At 52.6% G+C, this 22,193-nt stretch overlaps 1 protein-coding gene across 6 annotated transcripts in view; it reads right to left on the minus strand.

The window, feature by feature from the left end:
* Positions 1 to 1,517: 1,517 nt before the first annotated feature.
* Positions 1,518 to 22,193, minus strand: part of DNMT3A (DNA methyltransferase 3 alpha) — a 103,885-nt gene continuing 83,209 nt past the window's right edge. For 5 of the 6 annotated variants that reach the window (XM_061211213.1, XM_061211214.1, XM_061211212.1 and 2 more), the window contains 17 exons: positions 20,282 to 20,497; positions 19,899 to 20,057; positions 19,366 to 19,473; positions 18,994 to 19,150; positions 18,516 to 18,665; positions 18,364 to 18,408; positions 17,536 to 17,615; positions 16,856 to 16,968; positions 16,554 to 16,737; positions 16,218 to 16,302; positions 14,181 to 14,326; positions 13,273 to 13,363; positions 12,934 to 13,082; positions 11,482 to 11,567; positions 9,622 to 9,691; positions 8,792 to 8,910; positions 1,518 to 8,025 (listed from right to left, as the gene is read on the minus strand). In XM_061211213.1, the coding sequence (XP_061067196.1) occupies positions 7,884 to 8,025; positions 8,792 to 8,910; positions 9,622 to 9,691; positions 11,482 to 11,567; positions 12,934 to 13,082; positions 13,273 to 13,363; positions 14,181 to 14,326; positions 16,218 to 16,302; positions 16,554 to 16,737; positions 16,856 to 16,968; positions 17,536 to 17,615; positions 18,364 to 18,408; positions 18,516 to 18,665; positions 18,994 to 19,150; positions 19,366 to 19,473; positions 19,899 to 20,057; positions 20,282 to 20,497 (2,100 nt within the window). In that variant the 3' untranslated portion in view covers positions 1,518 to 7,883. Of the gene's footprint in view, positions 8,026 to 8,791; positions 8,911 to 9,621; positions 9,692 to 11,481; positions 11,568 to 12,933; positions 13,083 to 13,272; positions 13,364 to 13,732; positions 13,819 to 14,180; positions 14,327 to 16,217; positions 16,303 to 16,553; positions 16,738 to 16,855; positions 16,969 to 17,535; positions 17,616 to 18,363; positions 18,409 to 18,515; positions 18,666 to 18,993; positions 19,151 to 19,365; positions 19,474 to 19,898; positions 20,058 to 20,281; positions 20,498 to 22,193 lie in introns of those variants that run through there. The other variant, XR_009703818.1, reaches the window with a different exon arrangement.

Genomic DNA, 22,193 nt, shown 5'->3' on the forward strand with positions numbered 1-22,193 from the left:
AAGATACACTGTTGGCTGACCTTTGGGAGGAAATCAGGCAAATATGTCAGGAGCCAACCAAAATGTTCATCTACTTTGCCCCAGTAAGTCTCATTTCTGGTAATGTTATCTTAAAGAAAAAAATACAAAATATAGGGGGGAAAAGCCAACACATAAAGATATTTATTGCAGCTCTATTTATAGCTAAAATAAAATGCATATATATAGAAACAAACATCCAACAAGAAAATGCCATGCAGCCATTTTTTAAAAAAGAATTCTACATCAACATTGAAAAATATTGAGAAAAAAGTAGGATAACAGTTAAATATACATTTACAATTTTGTAAAGAAAATAAAAAGTGCCCATGAAAAAAAAGCCTGTTATTTTCCCCTTTTTCTCAAATTTCCCCCTTATAATTTCTTTCAAAGCTGCCAGCAAAGTGGTGCAGTCCTAAACCTCCCCCGAAATCTGCTGTAGGAAAGAAACCTTGAATAACCCTCCCTGAAGAGAAGAAATCATTGGCGGGATCTGCTTGGCACTTAGGAAATGGAAATGCAGCATGGAATGCCAGGGGTCTTAGAGAGGAGATGTGATGGGAAAAGCCCAGTTCTTCTATGTGTTCAGATCAGTCTCTTAGATGGGACAACAGGGAACTAGTAACTGCCAGGCAGAGTCACGAGGACAAAGGGGACATCATGTGTGAACGGGCTCTTCCAACCGCAAGGCACCGTCCACTTGCAAGATAGTGCTGAGGAGGGGTGGGTCAGCCAGAAGAACCCAGACTTGGGGTCTCAAGGAAGGTCAGCAGGAGCCCCAGTGGCTGTCCAGCGCCTCTTAACTGACCAGGGCTTCACTGTACTCAGGGTGGCCCTTGTACTGCTGGCCAGTAGTGAAAAAGGATCTTCTTATGCTGAGCTGAAATAGACCGACTTCGGCCGACTGGCCCCACTTCCGCCTGCCACGTGGAACTGCCCAGAATCTTCCCAGCCCCTTGGGCTCTCCCTGTCATTGTCTGCACCCTTCTCTAAATTCTCCCTTTTTTGGGGCCAAACACCTGTGTCTCCCAGGGTCCCTTGCACAGTCTAGACTGTCCACCACCCGGCTGCTCTCCTCTGGATGCCCTTGTGTTTTGGAGAAACCCCACACAGAGAGGAACGGTGCCCATAACCAAAGCCCTCCAGCTTGTCTGACACAGACACAAGGCCCACTCCTCTCCCAGCTCTAGTCTGAAAATTTCTATAGCTCAGCCTTGGACAGAATCTGCTCTTCCTGCAACCTTGCTTCACTCTAACTTATCTTTGAGCTTCCAGTCAACCAAACCACCCTTTTTTGCACCCAGTTTACAGTCCCTATTGAATGTTCATGCAGGTGATGTTTTTAAAGGGAGGAACTGCACTGTCTAGACCCAATGCTAGGACCTCCTGGTTTGGGCACTTAACCCCTCTGAAGAAGGTTGCCAACAGTCATGTCAGGGGAAAGGAGACGCAAGACAAAAGGACATTATTACGGTGCTTTTTCCGTTTTTCTTTTTTGCACAAAAACAGTCCATTTATTCAAGTGTTCTCCAGCACAAGTACATTAGAAAGGAGCTTTATTATATTCTTCTGGGCACAAAAAAAAAAAAAAAAAAAAAAAAAAAGTGATGAAGGCGGAACTGACAGACTTTCTACATCTGCTGTACGCACTGACCTCTTTATAATTATTTCATAACAGCTATGTCACGAGCATCACTTACACAGAGATACAACAGAACACCAGGGCATGGGGGTGGGGACCCGTGCAGGGCCCTTTCACACTTGCCCCTCCCCGATGTCCCAGAACCAGACTGTGAAATGTACATTATTATTGTCAATAAATAGAGAAGCAACCCTAAAAAAAATACAGTGGTGAAAGGATGCTGGAACCAGGGAGAAAAAAAAACAACAACAACAAAGAGTCAGAAGAGGAACTGAAGAGAAAGGAAAGAGGGCTGGGAAGGGAAGGGTCTGGGGAGTTAAGTCCTGCATTTAGCTGCGTGGAATGTGCAGTAAAAGTGCTCTCCCGCCGGGGTCAAAGCGAAATCGTCTGTAACAGTAAAAGTTATTACCAAATCAGCTACGGAGTTTATTCTTCAGTATGAATACATGATTTCCCACAAATAAGTAAGCACCCGCTACTTCAATGCCTCAGCTAAAACACATGAAATCGCTCATTTAGTTTTCAAGTACAAAGTTAAAATGCCTTTTTAATAATAATATATCAGAGTAAAATAATAGTCTCTTTTAAACTCCACTACAAGAAAACAAAACAAACAGTCATTGTCCAGACAGCAGACTTAATTTAACAATATATATTTTTAATAAAATGTTTTAGCACCTTGTTGAGTCACCTCCTCCCTCTGCGTATTCTAAGGAATTTCGGCATTTTTGTGGTTGGTTGGATTCTAGGGCTGTGCAACCAAATCAGTCTGTGAAGTGAAATGGGACTCAGGTGATGCTTTCGGATCCCTGCTCATGTCCTCAGGCCCAGGGCTGGAGGCCGTGAGACTGGAGGTTGAGAAAGCCGCCCTCCCATGCCCCTGGGGGGAGTTTTCCAGTTACTGGAGTTACAGGAATCTGCGGGCCTCCGTTCGGGCAATTCAGCCAGTCACGACTAGCAAAGGACCTTCCATCCTTGTCCTCACTGCTTCTGACCTGCTTGTTTCTCCCTCTCCCCAGACTCCACTGCTGAGGATCAGTGATAAACAACCAAAGGCCCACTCAGCCGGGTCTCTGGAACACACCGGTGCAAGAGGGGCTGCCTCGCTTCCTAAAGACCCCAGCCTTCCTTTACCAAAACGTAAAGATTCGAGAGCTTCTGCTAGAACAGTGGAGTCCATCCTTGATATAAATCGATTCTCTTTCCTCTTAGATCCTCCGAACACTTGTGGTTAATCCCTGCCTCAGCAAGGAATGGCCGGGAGAGCCATTCCAGCTCCACGCCATCCCTCCAGAGGTGGAGGAAAAGAGGGCAGGACAACTCCAGTGTCATCTCTAATCACAAGCGCTGGGAGGGTCCAGACTAGACCACGCCCGATGACAAATTCAGATTCCTCATCTCCTGGGATCAAAACGGGGCCTGGCTAGAAACCCAGTTCTCACCAGCATCTTGGCTCTGCTGCTACCCTGACCACAGGCAACGACCAGCCCTCATCAGATCACAGTGCGAGGCAGGACCCACAGCCCTAACCCTGCAAGTTTCCTGAAAACGACACCTGTGAAAAATACCAGTGCCACAGCCTCTCTGCCCCAAGCAGAACAGCGACAGGAATTCAAAACCACCTCCAAGATCCACTTTATGTATATACTGATGTCATCAGAGAGATGAAGACTAAGAACATTCCCCAGATGGCTCTGCTGAAATAGTCCTTCCCTTGCTCCTGTTACAGACCTTCCTGTGCTGGAGACAGTGGGCTATTCCCATCTAATTCCCATCCCATCAATTCAGGCTTCCCCAGAATTGCCAGCTATGCAGGAAGTAAGGGGAGCCGGCCCTCATCAGACCAGTTCAATGTCCACCACCAGCCTTTCTACCTGCTGGGTCTGCCTGTCCCAATCTGCACTCTAGCGACTCACCAAAAACCCACAGGCATCTTCGCCAGCCGACCACTCCCAGGCCCGTCTCAAAAGCAAAGCGGTCCTGCGTGCTCTTTTGGGAAGTTTGCTTTCTAGAATGTTCAATAGCAGGAAGGTTCTGGGGTCTAGAAAGAAAAACAGACAGCGGCACACCTGGGTTGCCATCACTGACTGCAAGACCCCACGGGTCCTGTGCTCCTCGGTCGGCTCCCGGGAAAGGCAGGCAGCACCAGCCAGCTTGAGGCCCACGGGGCTCAGCGGTGCTGGCTGGAGACGAGCTTCCTCCTCGGGCAGGTGACCCAGGGCCCTGCGCCCCGCCGAGCCCCAGCTACCTACCCCGGCAAGAGGCACAGGTCCCTCTGGCACCTGCAGCAAGTAGGGGGGCATCATCCTCAGTCCCTAGAAACCCTCGTTTCCAGGAATTTGTAAATTGGCCTGCTCTTCAGAAAGAACACCCCACTGGGAACATACTCCAGAATTTTCCCTAGGCCTTCTTGGTTTCTCCTGCTGCACTGCCTCTGCCCTGAGCCTCACGCACGGCAAGTGCCACGACCCCCCAGCTGCATCCCGCGCGACCTCACCTCAGCCTGTCCAAGCACAGCTCCCCTTTAGAAGGTGACCTGATCCCTGTCCCCAGGAGCACCCCCAGAGTTGGGAGTCAACTGTGGACAGCACCCCGGTGTGGCCAAGTTGGCACATCCCAAGGTCCCCTGCACCCTACCAAGTTCTACTGTGGGACCAAGCCCACGGGTGTGGCTGGAAGAAAAGCTGGTGATCGTTAACTCTCATCCCTGCGAGGGTGCATCCGGCCCCTTCTGGGGCCTAGTCAGGTTGCCAGACTGCGCGGAACAGGTTATCAGCCACAGCAAGCAAGCTGGCCGGCCCTCGCTGACCCCTCAGGCTCGCCACATCCTTGGCTACCAAGTTTCTTCCCCACACCAAGCCCCTGGCTGGAGCTTGGGCCACTGGGAAAAGCAAACTCCTGCACACAAGCAGTGGACAAAAGTCCTCGGAGAGCCAGTAAGTCTGTCTGCAGAGGAAGAGACTCTGCCCTGACACTGGGGCTGGGAAGACCTTAGCGTTGGCCACCAGGGGAGGGAGCACCTTGGACTGCCTGTGGCAGCCCTCCTCCCCCAGCCCTCCGGAGCAGTGCTGGTGGGCTCTGGGCCGGGAAGATGGAGCCTGGCTGGAGGGGGTGGGGTGAGCACCACAGTTCGGTACAGACTCCAACGGGGGAAGGGCCGAGGGGTTCCCCCACAGCTGCTCCAGCCCCGTGGGAGCCCACCATCACCAGCTGGCATCACGGCACAGAGCTGGCAGGAAGCAACTGGGTATCACCTTAAAAACCAATCTGACAAGGAAATGAGTAGCCTGGGGTGCGGGACGAAGCTCCCCTAAAAGGAGTGGGAGACCGCGGCCACCAGCTGTGAGCTTACTCCTGAGCAATGAGCACGGGATTCAAAGCCTGGTTTAGTTTTGTCACCAATTACTAATTTGCTTTATTCAAAAGATGAGGTTCACTGTCCCATTTTTTCCCAATGGAAGCCCCCTGGCCAAGACAGCCCTGGACGTCAGTTTCGTTTTGGTCGGGGCAGAATAGGTAGGGGGAGCTGAGGGCTGACTGGACTGGTGCCTAGGGTTGCAGGTCAGTGTCACAGGTTGCTAACAGAAGAGTCTTTTGACATCACCAGGGGCAAAAGAGATAGAACGCTACCTGCTAGAGGAGAGCACCTGCTAAAAGAAAACCTCCTCCTTTTCCTGCCTTCAGCACCTAGCAACTTCTGGGATTGACAGTCTACCTGCAATCAGGGCAACAGAGGTAAAGAGCTGCAGGGCCGACTCTGCAAAGTCCTGAATCCTGGGGAGAAGAGCGCTGGGAGCTCCCTGGTTGTGTGTGTGTGTGTGTGTGTGTGTGTGTGTGTGTGTGTGTGTGTGTGTGTGTGTGTGTGTGTGTGTGTGTCTGTGTGCACGCGCATTCGTTACGCATCGGTATAGAAACATGTTCCTGTGTGTGCGTGTGGGATTGACTGATTGGTGTGGGGCCTGTCTGCAGTGGGGCCCGAGACTCAGCATTCTGAGCCTCCTTCCCCCGCTCCCCACTACATAATATTTCTTATACATGACCCTATCTATGTATTTATATAGTGCCTATCACCGTAGGCCCTATCTTTCTAGGGATGCGAACGTGGGACCATGTGCTTGACAGCACACCTCCCAGCCCTGCCAGTCCCAGGAGGTGCCATTCCCCCCTCCCATTATAAAATATATATCTCTATATGCCACATTATCTACACCCCATCTACCCAGGCAGGCATCTGCCCATTGGGCCCTCACCCTGGAGCCACACATGCCGTCCCTGCCTACAGCCAACACCAGGCTGCCTGCCTCGCCGGGAAGCGGAACCAAGTGTCGGGCACTTGGGGCTCCAGGTGCTGCTGACTCGAGGTAAGAGCACAGCTATCATCAGACCAAGTACTAGAAAAGAAATACACACCACTCCAATCACACACGCGAGGAGAGAGATGCCTGGTCCTCCCTCCAGCCCTGACACACGTGACTCGAGAGGAGGGAAGCAGAAGAGAAGAGGGACGCGCCCGGAAGGCCGGCCTCGGGGACCCCCTGGCCGACGCCCAGCTGTCGCAGCGCCCGGTGGCCCACCTGGCCCGAGGGGTGGGGAGCCAGGGCACCAGGGCCACCACTAACTTAGAAGCACCCTGCTCCCCGCACCTTGGTTTGAAACCTAAAGGGAGGGGGGGTTGGGTTTTTGTTTTCTTAAAGAAAATCTGAAAACAAACATAATTATAACCAGAACCATAAGAATAATTATAACAAAAGGTGTCATCAGCCTCCCAGTATAAAACTGCAGCCTTTGGAGATGACCAAAAACATCACATTCCAGGGGCCGGAAGCCGCCTTGTGCACAGAGGGTGGATGGTGGGGGCCTCATAAAAGAACACACAAAAAGCGACTTAGACAGGAAAGCACCAGTACGTTTTGTATGTTTTTTTATTTGCTCCAGGTGGGGTCTGAACTGTCACTTGCCCACACTCTGGATTTTTTCTGACCCCACCGCAAGGAGCCCTCGAATTGGCTAATGTGAGAAATTGGGAATGAAGACCCCTCATCCTGCCATCTTGCCGAGGGAGTCTCCTTTTCGAAAAAAATCAAAAGGTTATCTCATGAGCCTGGATGGATCCCACTCTCAGCTTTCCACGGTCCCGACCACTGAATTTCACCCCCTTTTTTGGCAGGGAGAAACGGGAGAATGCTGTTCCCAAATTCTCCTCCTTCACCTTGTTAAACACCAAGGGGAAATAAAAAAACCCCACCACGGTAACGGTTCACCTCCAAGCTGTCTCCCTTTCTCCATCCTTGGTTAAAACCCTTTGCACATAAGGCAACGTGGAAGCTGATGTTTTTACTCATCTCGCTGTTGTAAAGCACCATTATGAAGTCGGGTTGTACAGTAGTTAACAGTACCTTTTATATATATATCTCATATCTATCATATATATATAAACTGTAAACAAGAGGTAACAGCGGCTTCTAGAAACTGATTTTCTTCAAGGTTTCCTGTGTGGTAGGCACCTGAATACTGTATAAAAGGGTCTTGTGTGGTGTTCTCGTCTCTCTGCTGCTAGTTGGGTTGTGTTTTGCATGACCAGGAATGGTGCTGGCAAGACAGCTCAGTGGCTGGGAGGGAACTCTGCCGCCTGAGTGTCTATTTTCTGTCCTCTGCTTGTGCTCCTATCTGATCAGGCTAGAGACAACAACAAAAAAAAAGATATATAGTAAAAAAAAAAACAAAAAAAAAAAAACAAAAAAAACCCCCAATATATAGATTTCTATAGAATTTCCTTCTTTCCTTCTCTCCCATCTTCCCTCTGCAAGGTATGTTACTATTTTTTGTTACTGATTTTTTTTTTTGCTGCAATAAACCCTCTTGTTTCAGTCACAGCAAGAAACAAAAACCCAAACAAACAGAAAACCCCTCTAAAAAGAGTAGAAAACAAAAGGTTTGACCGAAAAAAAGGGGGTGGGAGGGTGGGGAGGGAGCTTGGTTTTGTTTTTAAATAGGACTGAAGATTAACATTGAAAAATCAGGAGATGATGTCCAACCCTTTTTACAAGGCAAAGCCTTCCGGTATTTCTGCCTCTGTGGGGTTTTTTTTTGTTTTAAATTCCTTTTCCTCTTCTGGGTGCTGATACTTCTCTCCATCCTCACGTTCTTGGTATTTTGTTGTGTTTTGTGTTTTTTGTTTGTTTGTTTAACCTTGTGTCACTACCTCGGTTTGCCCTCACGTCCCTTACACACAAGCAAAATATTCCTTCAGCGGAGCGAAGAGGTGGCGGATGACGGGCACGCTCCACGACCGGCCCAGCAGTCTCTGTCTCGCCAAGCGGCTCATGTTGGAGACGTCGGTATAGTGGACAGGGAAGCCAAACACCCTGGGGAGAAAAGGCAGAGAGGGCAGGAGTCAGCGCCAGCCTGGGCAATTCTGTGTCCTTAATAACCCGTTCGAGAGTCAGGCGCTTGGCTACTCTCTGTGGGTCTGAAGGTATGTTAAGATGATCACTGCCGAGAGATTTCCCACACAGTAGAAACAGAGTCAGTATTTGTGAGAAACACCTCCAGGACACGCTCCACCTGAAACTGAGACCCACAGTGGGTATCTCAACTCTGTACGTAAGAAAAATACATCCCTGGTATCTTCCCCCGCAGAGAACGGAAGACTCTGCAAGGGGGCCAAACTCTTGCCTGATGTCAGGAGTTCCTGCTTGCTCTGGTTGTTTGTGTAAATGGTCTTTCTGTCTGGCTAAATGGCAGTTACCCCAAGAATGAGGAATCTAGCCCAAGTCCAATCTGTACCAAAGCAGGGTGCTGAGGCTGTAAGGCCCACCTGGTCCCACACTGTCCTGGTTTGCAAAGCACATAACATCAGCAAGTGTGAAGCAGGGAAGCTCCTGCAGCTGCAGTGCTTCCTTGGAGTTCAGAAGGACCGCTGGGAGCCGAGGCATCGGGGGTTGATTCCTAGACGCCCCTTACTTTGAACCAGCCTTACAACGCACAGGAGTCCTCCCCCAGGAATCTGCCATGTTGGGAAATGCTTGGGAAAAACCACTGCTCACTGGGTATCTGCAGGGGATCTGAGCCTGGTGCAGAGGCAGAGATCCCTCCCACGCCCTCCTGCCCGACACCAGCATGAGTGGGTACCTTTCCATTTCAGTGCACCATAAGATGTCCTCTTTCTCATTCATGAAGACGGGGAAATGCTGGTCTTTGCCCTGCTTTATGGAGTTCGACCTAGTAGTAATGGTCCTCACTTTGCTGAACTAGAAGACAAGGAGAGGAAAAGAGAAATGAGCCCTCATCTGCTCCTGCCAGGCACCTTTGCGTCCAAAGGTGACAAGGTCTGGTCCATCCAGGGGCCGGGGTCAGGCTCCAGTCGTGAGCCTCCGCAGACCCCACTGCCCTGCTCTTCTTCCTAGACTGAGGTCACCCGGCCATCCTCAGTCCAATCCCACTGGCCAAGGGCTTGACGGACAGCAGCTTGAGCCACTGTCCTTCGTAAGTCTCCTAAGAATTGTTTTTTCCCAGGGGTAGTGACTTACAGGCAAAAGGATGCCAAATTACTCAGGGGCGCAAAGATACCCTTGGGGTGCCAGCAGTCCCAGGAGGTTTCTCCAGAGAGAAATGGAGCTTCCACATCACAGGAGAAGCTCTGCTCTGAAGGCTCGTGCAATAGGTCCTGTCTCAATCATTCAAAAGCCGTAGGAGACGCAGGGACCTTGGCAAAGACGTCTTAGTGTCTGCCTCCCACAGGGCCAGCGGGCGAGCTCAGCACGGAAGGGCTGCAGGCAGCAAGGATTCCTGACCTCTCCCCCCGCCCTCCAGGCTTTCTCCCGGACCCTCCCGCTCTGGCCAACTGCATGCACAGCCCCCTCAGTTGCATCCTCTGCAGGCGGGACACAGCCCTGGTGCTGCCCCAGCTCATCCTGCCCTTCTCCTCACCCCAAGCAGAGGGCTTTGACGCTGGGGCTAACCTTGGCTATCCTGCCGTGCTCCAGACACTCCTGCAGCTCCAGCTTATCATTCACAGTGGATGCCAACGGCCTAGAAGGCAGAAGAGCGAGAGTAACAACAGAAACCAGGACAATGGCAGGGATGCACCCAGGGCCCTGACCCAGCAGCCATCTGACTCACATGGGGAAATTAAAGAGGACCCCGTCACCCACGTGCATTGTAACCCCCTTCAAACTCCCCAAAACACATGCAACACACACTGCAGCCACTCACAGACGCAAGTCCACCGAGCATTAATCCTTACAGGTAAATTCAAAAGTGGTCTCAAACTACAAATAAACAGACAACGCCTGCCCAGACGGGGAAAAGCCCAATTATTTTTAAACCTGTTACTTAAAAACAGACTGAGTCTTAAAAGTACCCATCACAAAGCAAGCTTTGGCATGACAGAATGTTCTGTATTTCGACTACGGTGATGGTTACATGGGTCTGTACACTGGATGAAATTCATCAAACTGTACACCTTAAATGTACAGTTAACTAGACAAATTCTGCACAGTCCCCAGAAGACTAAAATTTTGTGACACGGAACGTGTCACTTCTCAGAAGGCAGACCAGATCACTAAATATCACCTTCGCTGCAGGCCTTTTCTGACATTTAGGATTACTTAATAAAGGTTTCACATAGCGGTCCACCATCTCTGCATGGGAATCACCCCAGGACCCGTGGTCAAATCGCGCCTCCAGACTCCTCCCTGTTTATGCGCATATACACTCTACTTGGTCCCTCGCGGTACCTCTGCTCCTCCTGGAAGCTCAGAGTTCTAGAATTTTAGAGTTGGAAGAAGCATGTAAGAACGATCCCCCCAAGGTCTGTCAGGGTACACTGAGTTACTGGCTCCATAAAAATACTGGACTACATAAGCCAATCCATTTTTCCAATACGCACAGACATCCATCCTGGGAACATTAGGGAGACACTGAGACAGTTTTCAGGTCAGCTGCCCACTGACCCATCTCCCTCCCAGCAACAAGCCCTCGCAAAAGACGGCAGCTTTGCCAAACGGGTATGAGACTGGGGAAGTTCCTAAAACTTCATGCTATTGGCAGAGAGGCAGATTAGATGACTGAGGCCAGGTTAAATGATGTTCCCAATTTATAGGTATACCAAGGAGGCTTAAAATCCACACTCAAAACATGCTGCAAGATATTTCTTTCCATAATAGATATCTAGATTGGGTGGATCTCCCTCTGCTTTTGAACCACTAACTCTCAACCAGAATTCCTTTCTCCACATAGGCCTTTTTATAGTATGATTATTACGCTGAAGAAATGAAATTTTCTTCATTCCTGGACGTTAAAATCTCTGTGTAACCTAAACGAAGAGCATCCTTCCAAAAAAGGACTTGAAGCCAACAAACTGTGTGGATAATAAGTGGAGCAGGGCCCTCTAAGCTGCAAGGTGCCTGCTGCTTTGAGATTCTCTCTCCTGGAGCCGGACGTGGCCCAGCTGTGGGCACCACTCTCTTTCCCATCCCCAAACACATCCTCCACAGCTTTACCTCAGGGGACTAGGGACCAGCTGACTCTAGACACATCACCAACGTAGGAGAACCAACCATATAACTCAGCAGCACGATGAGTCCTCTTCTGTGTCAAGAGTGTGCTTTTTAAAGGTCCCATTTGGGACCACTAGTCCTTGGTTTCTCAGGCAAGTATTTTCTACACCTGACTCCCCTTCTTCCTCAAGGAAAAGGAAACAAAGAAGAACACGGCAGAGCAGCAAGCTGGTCAGCAGGGGAGGCTGGCCCCCTCCTCGGGCCGTCATCCTGCCTGCAGACACCCACCCGCAGCCACCTGGGCATGGAGCTCTCACCAACCTGTTCATACCAGGAAGGTTCCCCCAGAAGTAGCGGGCCCTGTGTGCAGCTGACACTTCTTTGGCATCAATCATCACAGGGTTGGACTATAAAACAGGAGAGAGGTTAAAGATGAGAGAGAAATGTAAGAGTGCCAGGAAACTTGCTAGTTTAGAGCCTCGAAGGCTCTTACTTCTCTCTCAAGAGGCCACACTGGGAGAGCCTGAAGCCCCCAGGAAAAGCTGGAATTAAACCCAGCTACGTTCCACATGCTCCCACTGGAACAGTCTAGACCCGCACAGTCCACACTGCGATGATGGAAACGTTCTACCTGCACTGTTCCATGTAGTGGCCACTAGCCCACCAGCTGCAGATGGCAGAGTACTTGAGAGGAGGCTGGTGTGACTGAGGAATTTTAATGTCAATTTAAATACCACACATGGCAGATGCCCACCACACTGGACCACACAGCTCCAGCTTACCCGGAGGCTTTGAGAAAGAAAGTTCCAACGAATGCGGGTGTGTTCACTGTAGTACGTCCACATTATGAGCCAAACACACCAGCTTGAGGTGTAGAGTCAGAACACCAGCTTGAGGTGTTTGTCCCCAAGACTTGGGAGCACAGGCTCGGGCTCCCAGACTGCCCGCCCCGAGAAAGACTCTGGCTGCAGAAACCCTCTGTGCACAGCCCAAACCAGGCTCAGCCAAGTTGGGACCCACATAATGGGAAATAGAAACTGAGATAAGGGGGTTCCCTGGTGGCGCAGTGGTTGAGAATCTGCCTGCCAATGCAGGGGACACGGGTTCGAGCCCTGGTCTGGGAAGATCTCACATGCCGCGGAGCAACTGGGCCCGTGAGCCACGATTACTGAGCCTGCGCGTCTGGAGCCTGTGCTCCGCAAGAAGAGAGGCCGCGATAGTGAGAGGCCCGCGCACCGCGATGAAGAGTGGCCCCCGCTTGCCACAACTAGAGAAAGCCCTCGCACAGAATCGAAGACCCAACACAGCCATAAATAAATAAAATAAAAATTAAAAAAAAAAAAAAAAAAAAGAAACTGAGATAAGCTGTGTTTTCTTCCCAGGTGCCATAAAGCATCCGTCACGGTGCCAGGGAGCGAGGACAAGCCATTCTGGTTGGGAAAATTGATTCTGGCATCTCAAAGGTTCCCCCAGGGAAACACCACACAGACCCCCAAGCCCAGGAGTCTGGCACTCCACCCTGTTTACAACAGTCAGGTCCTCCAAGTGCTGAGGCCCACACCCACACACCACCTCTTACAGTGAGACCACGGGTTCTGTCCGAGGTGGGCTTCCTCCCTGTCTACTTGGGAAGCCCAGAGCTTCCCAAACGGACCCCTTGCAAAGCGGAAGTCACCAGTCCCCAGCTCCACAATGCAGATGAGACAGGGATAAAGCAGCAGTCCAAGGTAGAAGCCATTAGTGAGCTGGCCAAACCAAGGGTGCTGGCTATACCTCGAGAAATCGCGAGATGTCCCTCTTGTCACTAACGCCCATGGCCACCACATTCTCAAAGAGCCAGAAGAAGGGGCGATCATCTCCCTCCTTGGGCCGCGCATCATGCAGGAGGCGGTAGAACTCAAAGAAGAGCCGGCCAGTGCCCTCTGAGAGGTCGGAAGAGAAAGCCATCAGCTGGGGCTGTCTGCAGGAGACAGTGGTGTGGCCCGGGCACGGGGAGGGCAGGGGAGGACAGGGTCGTTTGGGAGTAGCCGTCCCAGGGCAGAAATATCCAAGTAGGAAACTGACGTGTGGAAGCACCAGCTCAGAAGGCGGAGGGGTGAGTACAGCACCTACCGTAGAGTCCCTTGCGGGCAGGGTTGACGATGGAGAGATCATTGCAGGGACTGCCCCCAATCACCAGATCGAACGGGCCCCACTCCTGGATCTGGGAGGATAAAGGTAATGTGATGGGCCTGATGTCCGGGGACAGAGGCAGAAAGGGAGAGAGAAATGATCTGTGAATTTGGCAAAAAAGTACTTTGGCATGGGAGAGAAGAGACCCGGCTGCTTTGTATGCTCTCTACATACACACATACATTCATATACACACACACGCGCACACACAGTGCAGCCACGGGCAAGTCACTGAGGCTCTCTGGGCTGTTTCCTAAATAATAGAGGGAAAGGACTGAACTGGACAATCTCTGAGGCCAGTGGGGAAACCAGTGTGCCCCCAGCAGGAAAAGCAGCCACTCAGGGGGAACAGCGGTCCAGGCTGGGCAGCTGAATGAAAGGTACTCTGTGCTCTGCGCACCTTGGGCAGGTGTCTGGACCATCTGAACCCCTCCATATGCCCTTCAGGATGCCTGAGGGCCTGTAGTTCGAGGTCGACATGGATAACTGGAAAAGCAAGGGGCCACTCAGGCAGGATCCCGCCAGATCCCCCCCTCCCCAAAATGGAGGCTGGCGAACCTTTCGCCAGCAGTACTGGGAGGATGGGAACCTCACTGCAACCCACAGCGCTCCACTCAAGAGGGCCCGGAAACCAGCCAGGCCCAAGAAGCCTGGCCCCCAATTCCCACTGGAATCTGCCCCGATCCTCTAGAGACAAGGAGGGAAATGGAAGAGAAGGAGGGAGAGAGATCAACGGGGGAGGGGGGAGAAAGGAAAAGAGCAAATGGACAAAATGAGAGGAGTTGGCGCTGTCCCCGGAGCTAAGTGACGTAGAGAAGGTGGGCGGGGCCGTGGCGGCACTGACATACATGCTTCTGCGTGACGCTGCGGACGTCCCCGACGTACATGATCTTCCCTTGGTGCCGCACCATGCCCACCGTGATGGAGTCCTCGCACACCTCGGAAGCGATGTAGCGATCCACCTGAATGCCCAAGTCCTTCAGCACCAGAAGCCCTGTGCCAGCCAGCAAAATGCACCGTCACTGGGTCACCTCCCTGGCACCCAAGTCTTTGCAGGGGGTCCCTTGGGCCAGCCGGACACACGGATCAAAGGCAGGCCCAAGCCCTACCCTGCCCTGAAAGCTGCAGCAGACTTCTGGATCAAACTGGAGTATCAATAACAAGGACATCGGATAGGTTGTTACATCGAGGCTCTTTCACGCCTAATTTGATCTACTCAGAAAACAGTCAAGACAGGACAGCAGGGGGTTTCTGGAACCAGGGACAACAACAGGTGACTTCTGGGTGGGCTTTGCTTTTTCTGTATCTTGCATACACTGGTCCTTCCTCAGCCCTTCTATCACCTCCTGCCGCAAAATTCAACCATCCGTCAAGACTCAAGGTAAATGCCACCTACTCTAGAAAGGTTTCACTGATGCCCACCCCACCCTACAGCCCCCAGGATGGCCTCCCCTCCTCTGTAAGCCCCAGCACCTTCTGAGGTGGCACCTCCTCCACCTCAGAGCAGCTCGCATGCCTAAGCCAGCCCTTCTCTTGGGTTGCAAATGTCTTCAAGACAGAGTGGGCGGTCTCAGTCAGTGTGTTTCCTCCTGAACTGACTACTCACACTTCCTGACCATGGCCCTTCCACAAAGGCTTGCTGAATTGAGGCAAGGAAACAGAACAGGCCCTGTGTCAAGAGACACAGCACCATTCCCACTGCTCCCAAAAGACCTCCCCACAAGGAGCCTGCACGGCCTCTTGGAGTGTGACATGGCTTAAGAAGGCTTCAAGGTGCTAGCCTGGGAAACCAAAGCTGTACATTAACTCCTTTAGGTTCACATGACATCAGCACTGAGCTGGGAACAGAAGACAGACATCTGGCCCAGGTGCCTTCCCCACCCTCTGGCCAAGGTCTCTGGGCCCAGCCTGCCCATCTATCTCCCTTTGGTCCCATGAAGACAAGTTCTGAGGAGCACTACTCGTTTCCTAAGGACTGAAAAGCCTCAGCCTTGGGGCAGGGCTGAGGGGTGTATATGAGTATTCATGTCAAGAACCACATGAAATTAAAAACAGTGGCTACACGGTGACCCAGTATTCCCTAAAAGTTAATGGTTTAAGTATATAAAGATGCACGTACGAGGATGCTTGTCACAGAACTGCTCATAGCGGTGGGGAAAAAAGTAAACAACCAAAATAGGGGGTTCATTAAATAAATTATGGTAGTTTCCCTCCAGGGAATCCTATGTAGCATTTATAAATAATGTAGTTCTATATTGGTTGACATGAAAAACCAGTCATGATATCATAAATGAAAAGGCACGTTACGACACATTTTACTATTTACTATGCATTTTACTATCCTTTTGTTTTATTTATCTATCTACGTATGATTATATAAACACACACATGCACAGAAAAAAAATTCTGAAATCTAAAAACGTAAAAGGACATATACCAAAACACTAATCATAGGATTACGGGCGATTTAAATATTCTTTAGACTCTCTTGTTTAGAGTTTGTTTTTCACTGCGACTTATAATCAAAGCACAACAGGGCTGCCTATGATTTTGCTTTGGTCGCCAAGTCTGTCCTTTGAGGTTCTGTGAAAATCTTCGATAGTCTCTGACCAGTGATCGCTCTATCCTCTGCTGGAGCGCCTCCCTCCCACTGCCCCCGTTCCCGTCCCCCGACCCCGGCCTCGCGCCCCCACTAAGGGAATGCCCACCAAACATGCTGGTTTACCACTTACTTTTACTTTTCATTGAACACAAAAGTTTCCTCCTTATGGCAGTATTTTAACAGTTGTAATGTTAACTGTCACTCTGTTTTGCCAAAGTTACGCACACACAGTCCCCTGAGCCCAGCTCCCATGTCCCAGGACAAAGATGCCAATGACTCTCACCTGTAGCGATTCCATCAAACAGGGACAGCACCCGGATGGGCTTCCTCTTCTCAGCTGGGACAGGTGGGTAAACCTTCGGAGGGTCCTAGGCAGCCAGCACAACAGGCCAGGTGAGTGTCCAGGAGTGTCCTACAGACCCGCACGCGGGGCTGGCCTCACAGCCAACTGTGAGCACTTGGGATTTCCAGACCTGCACAGCCCGCTCGCAGCTCAGGCCCCGCTGCCTGCCCAGCCCCCAGGCCCCCGACCAACCGAAGCGCTCTCACTCTGGTGGAGTCTGCCCTCTGGCTTTGGCAGGCGGGGGGTGAAAAGAGCCACCCTCGGCCCAGCACTCACGAATTCCTGGTCGTGGTTATTGGCGAAGAACATCTGGAGCCGAGAGGGCCAGTCTTCTCGCCGCCGCAGCAGCCCGTAGGTGCCCTTGTGCCCGCACATGTAGCAGTTCCAGGGGTCTTCCTTAATGGCCGCCTGCGCAGCTCCCGGCCCCACCAAGAGATCCACACACTCAACGCAAAAGCACCTGGAAGGAAGCCCAGTGGAGCGGAGGGGACTCTCACCCCAAGGCCAGTCCCAGATGGAGTGTGGCCGCAGTGCAGGGCAAAGAGGGAGGGCTACGACGCGCGGGGGCGGGGCCTCACCTGCAGCAATTGTTGTTCCCGCACATGAGCACCTCGCGCCCCCCGCAGCAGATGGTGCAGTAGGACTGATAGCCGTCATCATCATACTGGTACGCGCACTCCAGGAAGCAGTTCTAGGGAGCACGGCGGAGGCTCAGAGACCACCGGGCAGCACCCAGGCCAGCCAGGGCGAAGGCAGGCTATGAACCCAGCCTCTGGGCTTTGGCCTTAAAACCTCGACACAGCCCTGGAGACACGACCCCGCCACCCATCCAGCCAGGGTCCAGCCCAGACCACAGATCTGGGAAGGGGACACCATGTCTCCCCACTGCAGTGGACAAACCAAGGAGAGGCACGTGGGAAGGCCTGGAAAAGAAGGCCCGCACCGCCTTGTGGTCCCCCGCACCCAGGGCACAGCGACCCACCCATCAGCCTGTCCACGCCCACTTCACACTAGTGACTGTGACATTGGGAGCCCACATCTGGGGACGTGAATGGGGCTTTAGAGGGGGCAAGGATCTCTCCGAGGAAAAGCAACAGCAAGTCAAACGCTTGAAACCCAAGGGTCCATTTTATCAGGACTCTGCTTCAAGAGCAAACCTCGGAGTCACCCCCACAGCTAGCTACCCCAGGTGCCTACAGCCCAGAGGCCAGGAGGTGTGGTCAGCCAGGGGCTTCGTCTCTGCTGGGTGTGCCCCTACCTTGCAGTTTTGGCACATTCCTCCGATGAAAAGAGGGTGTTCCAGGGTGACGTTGAGGCTTCCACAAGAGATGCAAATGTCTGGAAAGCAGAGGAAGCAGAGTGAGTGTCACAGAAGGGCCCCCTCCCCCCTTGGGCCAAAGCCCGGCTCCAGAAAAGCTATAACAAGGGGCGTGCTGGAGCAGTAGCCAGAAAAGAAGGCAGGAAAGAGTCTGGAAGCGGCCCCACGGAACAGGGAGGCAAGGCAGTGTGGCCGCAATCTCAGGAGCCCACGCATCTCCCTGAGCAGCAATGCCGCCTTCCAGGAAAGGCATGGTACGAGGGTAAGAACCCACTTGTAAGAACAGGGCCTGACCCTGGGTTACTCTGGAGATGTCCTTGGGCAGTCAATCCTTAAGGCCTGGGCCCCTGCCCTCATCCTTCCTGGCCCTGAGGGCCCCAAGCTGGACACACTATCACTAGGCCAAGGGAGACAGACATGGGATGCGCTAATGACCCCCAGATGAGAGAAGGTGAGGAAAGGTAAAAGGGCAAGTTCAGATCCAAGAGAGGCCACCCTTCTCTGACCCACTGGAGTGTCCCAAACCCTAATGACCAGTCCCCACCACCGACAGGAAAGATCGTCGCACCAGAAAATAGATGTGTGTGTCAAGCAGGCTGGAGGTGGTGGGACATGCAGGACACATCCTGTCACCAAGTACTGATGTCCCACGGCATCGTACCTTTCTCTGTACCTATAGTACTCTGTGCCGGCCACCACCTTAGGGCCCAAGTGGAACAGACAATTGACTTCCCAGGGCCAAGGCCCAGCTGCCCCCTCAGGACTCACCCTCGATGTTCCGGCACTTCTGCCGCACCTCGTACACCAGCCGCTCTGCAGAGGGGAGGAGAGCCCGGCGTCAGAGGAGGCCTCGAGGGTCACGCCCACTCCTCTGAACGCCGGCCTCACCCTGCCGCTCTCTCCAGAGCCAGGCCAACTACCTCTTGTGCGTTCATCAATTATCTCCTTGACCTTGGGCTTTTCAGTTGTGCTCTTTCGGGGCTTTTTGGCTGGTGGGGGCGGTGCATAGGCAGCTGCCTCGGGTTCAACCCACATGTCTGTGTAAACTTCTTTGTAGGGGTTCTTCTCCTCTGGATCGGGAAAGCACGTGATGAGGTCACGGTTACTGGCTGACGAGGAATCCCAGCTCTCTCCCCCTGGACCATCTACCTACAACGGGGTGTAGCAGGGTGCGGCCCGGTGCCCAGCTTGTCCCTAGCTCCCAAGTCTCCAGTGCCAGCAAGCCAAGGGGGAGCAGCTTGTTCAAAGTCCCAGAGTGGCACTGCCCCTACCTGGCCCCAGGGAGAGGGAGACGGCGGCCATTCCCACTGCGAAGCTTGATGGAGGAGGCCTTGACAGCCCTACCTAAGCACGGCTTTCCTAGCCTGGGTGCGGAGCTGCTGGTGCACCTGCGTTTACCTTCTGGGGGCTCCAGGCCCTTGGGGCCAGAGGGCTGGAACCCTCCCAGGGCCCACTCGATCATCTGTTTGTTCTGCACCTCCACGGCCTTGGCAGTGTCGCTCTCGTCGTTGTCGTGGCACATCGGGAACAGCTTCCCCGCTCGGCTGCTGGCCACCTGGAGGGCAACACGTGTGGGGAGAGTAGCGAAGGTGGGCTCAGGCAAGAGGTGGGAGAAGGTGCAGAAAGGAAACGAGTAAGGAGAAAAGGAGGCCCGAGGGCCTCCCAGGCAGACCCTCTGACCAGGCCTAACCCCTGTGCTCCAGCTTCCAGACCAACGGTGGTCCCTGCCGCCTGAGCTCCCCCTGCTGAGTCCCTCAGAGGGGCACTGACCTGCAGTACTTCGTAGATGGCCTTGCGGTACATGGGCTGCTTGTTGTAGGTGGCCTGGTGGAAGGCGCTGCAGAAGGAGCTCAGCGGCATCAGCTTCTCCACACACACCTGAAGGCACAACCCGCCCTCGTTTGCTCCTCCTTCCACACTCACCGAGCGCCCACCACTTGGCCGGTGTGGTCAGGGGTGGGGGCATTAGGGCCCGGCCTCTGCCCTCAAGAGGACCGGATGCACCAGTAAATAATTACATGACGTAAAGGAGGAGTCCAAGCCCCGGTGTCGGGGAGGACCTGAATGCAGGTGGAAGGGAATTCTGGGTACAGGGTTCCTGGAAAGCATCCGACTCTTGGAGTGCAACCTAATTATCTCAAGGGCTTCCTCCAATTACACATATACAGAGTGGGGACGAGCAGAGCCCCCTCCTACCATCCCAATTCCAAACCACGCCCCCAGACAAAACCAGGGGCCCTGGGACCAAGACCCCTTCCTCCCCGCCCGCCCCTGCCAGGCTACCGCCAAACCCCATGACTCACCACTGAGAACTTGCCATCTCCGAACCACATGACCCAACGGGTGCCTTCTGCTGCTCGGCTCCGGCCCGTCATCCACCAAGACACAATGCGGCCTGGCCACCAGGAGAAGCCCCGCAGTTTCCCCCACACCAGCTCCCCAATGCCAAAGCCCCGGCCGTCCTGGAGCCCCAAGGAGCAGAAGTCATTACATGGTGGTCACGAGGCCCTGCCACCCTGATTCCCCCCAAAGCAACCCCAGCCCTGGGCATCTGAGGGTCAGGACAGCCAGGAGGGAGCGCCATCTGAATGGACAGAGCGAGACTGGAGAGACAAAGAGGCCTGGGGTCGGGTAGAGAGAGCAGGACGGGAGGAGCTGGACGAGGCAGGTGAAGCCAGCCGCTCACCTCGTACTCCGGTTCATCATCAGCTGCTTTGGCGGCGTTCTTGTCCCCAGCGTCAGCCCCCACGGGCTCAGGCGTGGTGGCCACAGTGGGGGATGCGGGGTCGGTGGGCTGCTGCACAGCAGGAGGACTGGCCTCCTCCACCTTCTGAGACTCGGTGGACCCCTGGTTTTCTTCGACAGCATTCATTACTGCAATCACCTTGGCTTTCTTCTCAGCCTGGGGAAACAAGGAACAGAAGTTACCTTGAGCTGATACTCAAGGGGCTCTTCTCAATCTCTCCACGGTCTGGAGACAGTGACAGAAGGTAAGGGGCTGGAGAGAGGAGTTCCTCCCTCATCAACTCAACCAGCTTGTCACGGAAAACAGAAAAGACTTGAAGTTGAGAGGTGAGCTCAGATCACTTGGCTCAATTCCAGCCTTCTCTGCCTCTTAGGAGATCTTCCTCCCTCGTCTAATCTTCCTCAATTGTCAGCATCATCAGTTGCCCATCCTCTGATACGGAAAGATCAATTCTATTCAGATACTAATCATGCACCTTAGATTAGGCACAGACCTTGGCTCCATCCTCTCCTGTCTTACTCCCCGATCTAGAAATGGATCCTCTTGTCCTTTTCTCCACAGTTTTCCTGGGCAATCGACCCCTTCTCTTCCTGGTCTTGGCTTCCAGACCACAATTCTAGCTTTGTTGTGATACGTAACGATGAAATCACTGTTTTGTGTTCAGAGTGCACGGTTCCTTCCCCATCTGCTCAACCACCACGAAAAGCCCCAGAAGAGCTTGCCTGCTCCCGTGCTCACACGCCATCCTGGAGTTCTCAGGATTACATCTAATGTATGTTGTCACCAGATTCTATGCCTTCTTTCTACGTGCACCTTTCAGATCCATAAATACACTTATTCTTTCAACAACTATTTAGGGAGTCCACAGTATAGCCAGGCATCCTCTCTGCCATCCCACTGACAAATTAATCCAAACCCAAGTATTCTCCCAATTTGAACAGCCTCCATCCTTTCACCATCTCATGCTCATCTTTCAGGCTATGACCTGCATGCCCATTCCTTCTCAAAACCTGCTCCAGTATTCCCATCACCCTGCAGAGGAGAATGAAATACCTGATACTTAGCTCTGAGGGCCATTCAACCTAATCTCACCCATCTCACCCCAACAGCTGAATCTAGGACACGTGGCCCTCAAGCTTCAAGGCTCTGCACCCGCTTTCACCACACCAGATTCAAAGGGAAAAAAAATCCCATCTTCAACATGAAGCTTTCCCTGAGAACTTAGAGCTGTGAATACAAACCCACCCTCAAGATTACCTGGAGTATAAGACCTCTAAGCTGGAAGTCACAGCATTTATAGTCCTGTCTTAGCCTTGCAACTAATTAACAGCTGACTTTGGAGCAGTCCCTTGAGTTGCTCCACCTAAAAAGGAGTTCGAACTGAAGGATTTCTGTTAACCTTTTCTGACTGGTTTGAGAAGCTGACATATGTATGTACCAAGAATTCCAAGGACTCTCCAAAGCCTGTCAATGGACCCCCAGGTCCCAGGTTAAGAACAGCTCAATGGTCTACTGTCTCTTAGATTCATTTTATTTTGTTCTATCTTCAAGTCTTTGCCTCCTGGCCACAGACCAAATCTGCTTCTTGTGGCAATTCCTAAAACACGAGGATGGAAGTCCTAGTTCTTTCTCTGACTCAACAAATTCTAAAATGGGATAAAGCATCCTTTGCCCCCAGCCCACAAACAGCTGGGAGAGAGAGCTCTGGGGTGGGTTGGGGGGGGGGTGGAAGAACGCAGAGGACCTGCTCCTCCCTCCCAAGCCCCACCCTCACCTGGGGGATTCTGCCCCACCCCTTCCTAAAATCTACCTCCTCCTCACCCACAAGGTGTGCCTAGGTGTGCACTCAACC

This window comes from Eubalaena glacialis, chromosome 14 (assembly GCF_028564815.1).
Source record: "Eubalaena glacialis isolate mEubGla1 chromosome 14, mEubGla1.1.hap2.+ XY, whole genome shotgun sequence".
NCBI classification, from domain to species: Eukaryota; Metazoa; Chordata; class Mammalia; order Artiodactyla; family Balaenidae; genus Eubalaena; species Eubalaena glacialis.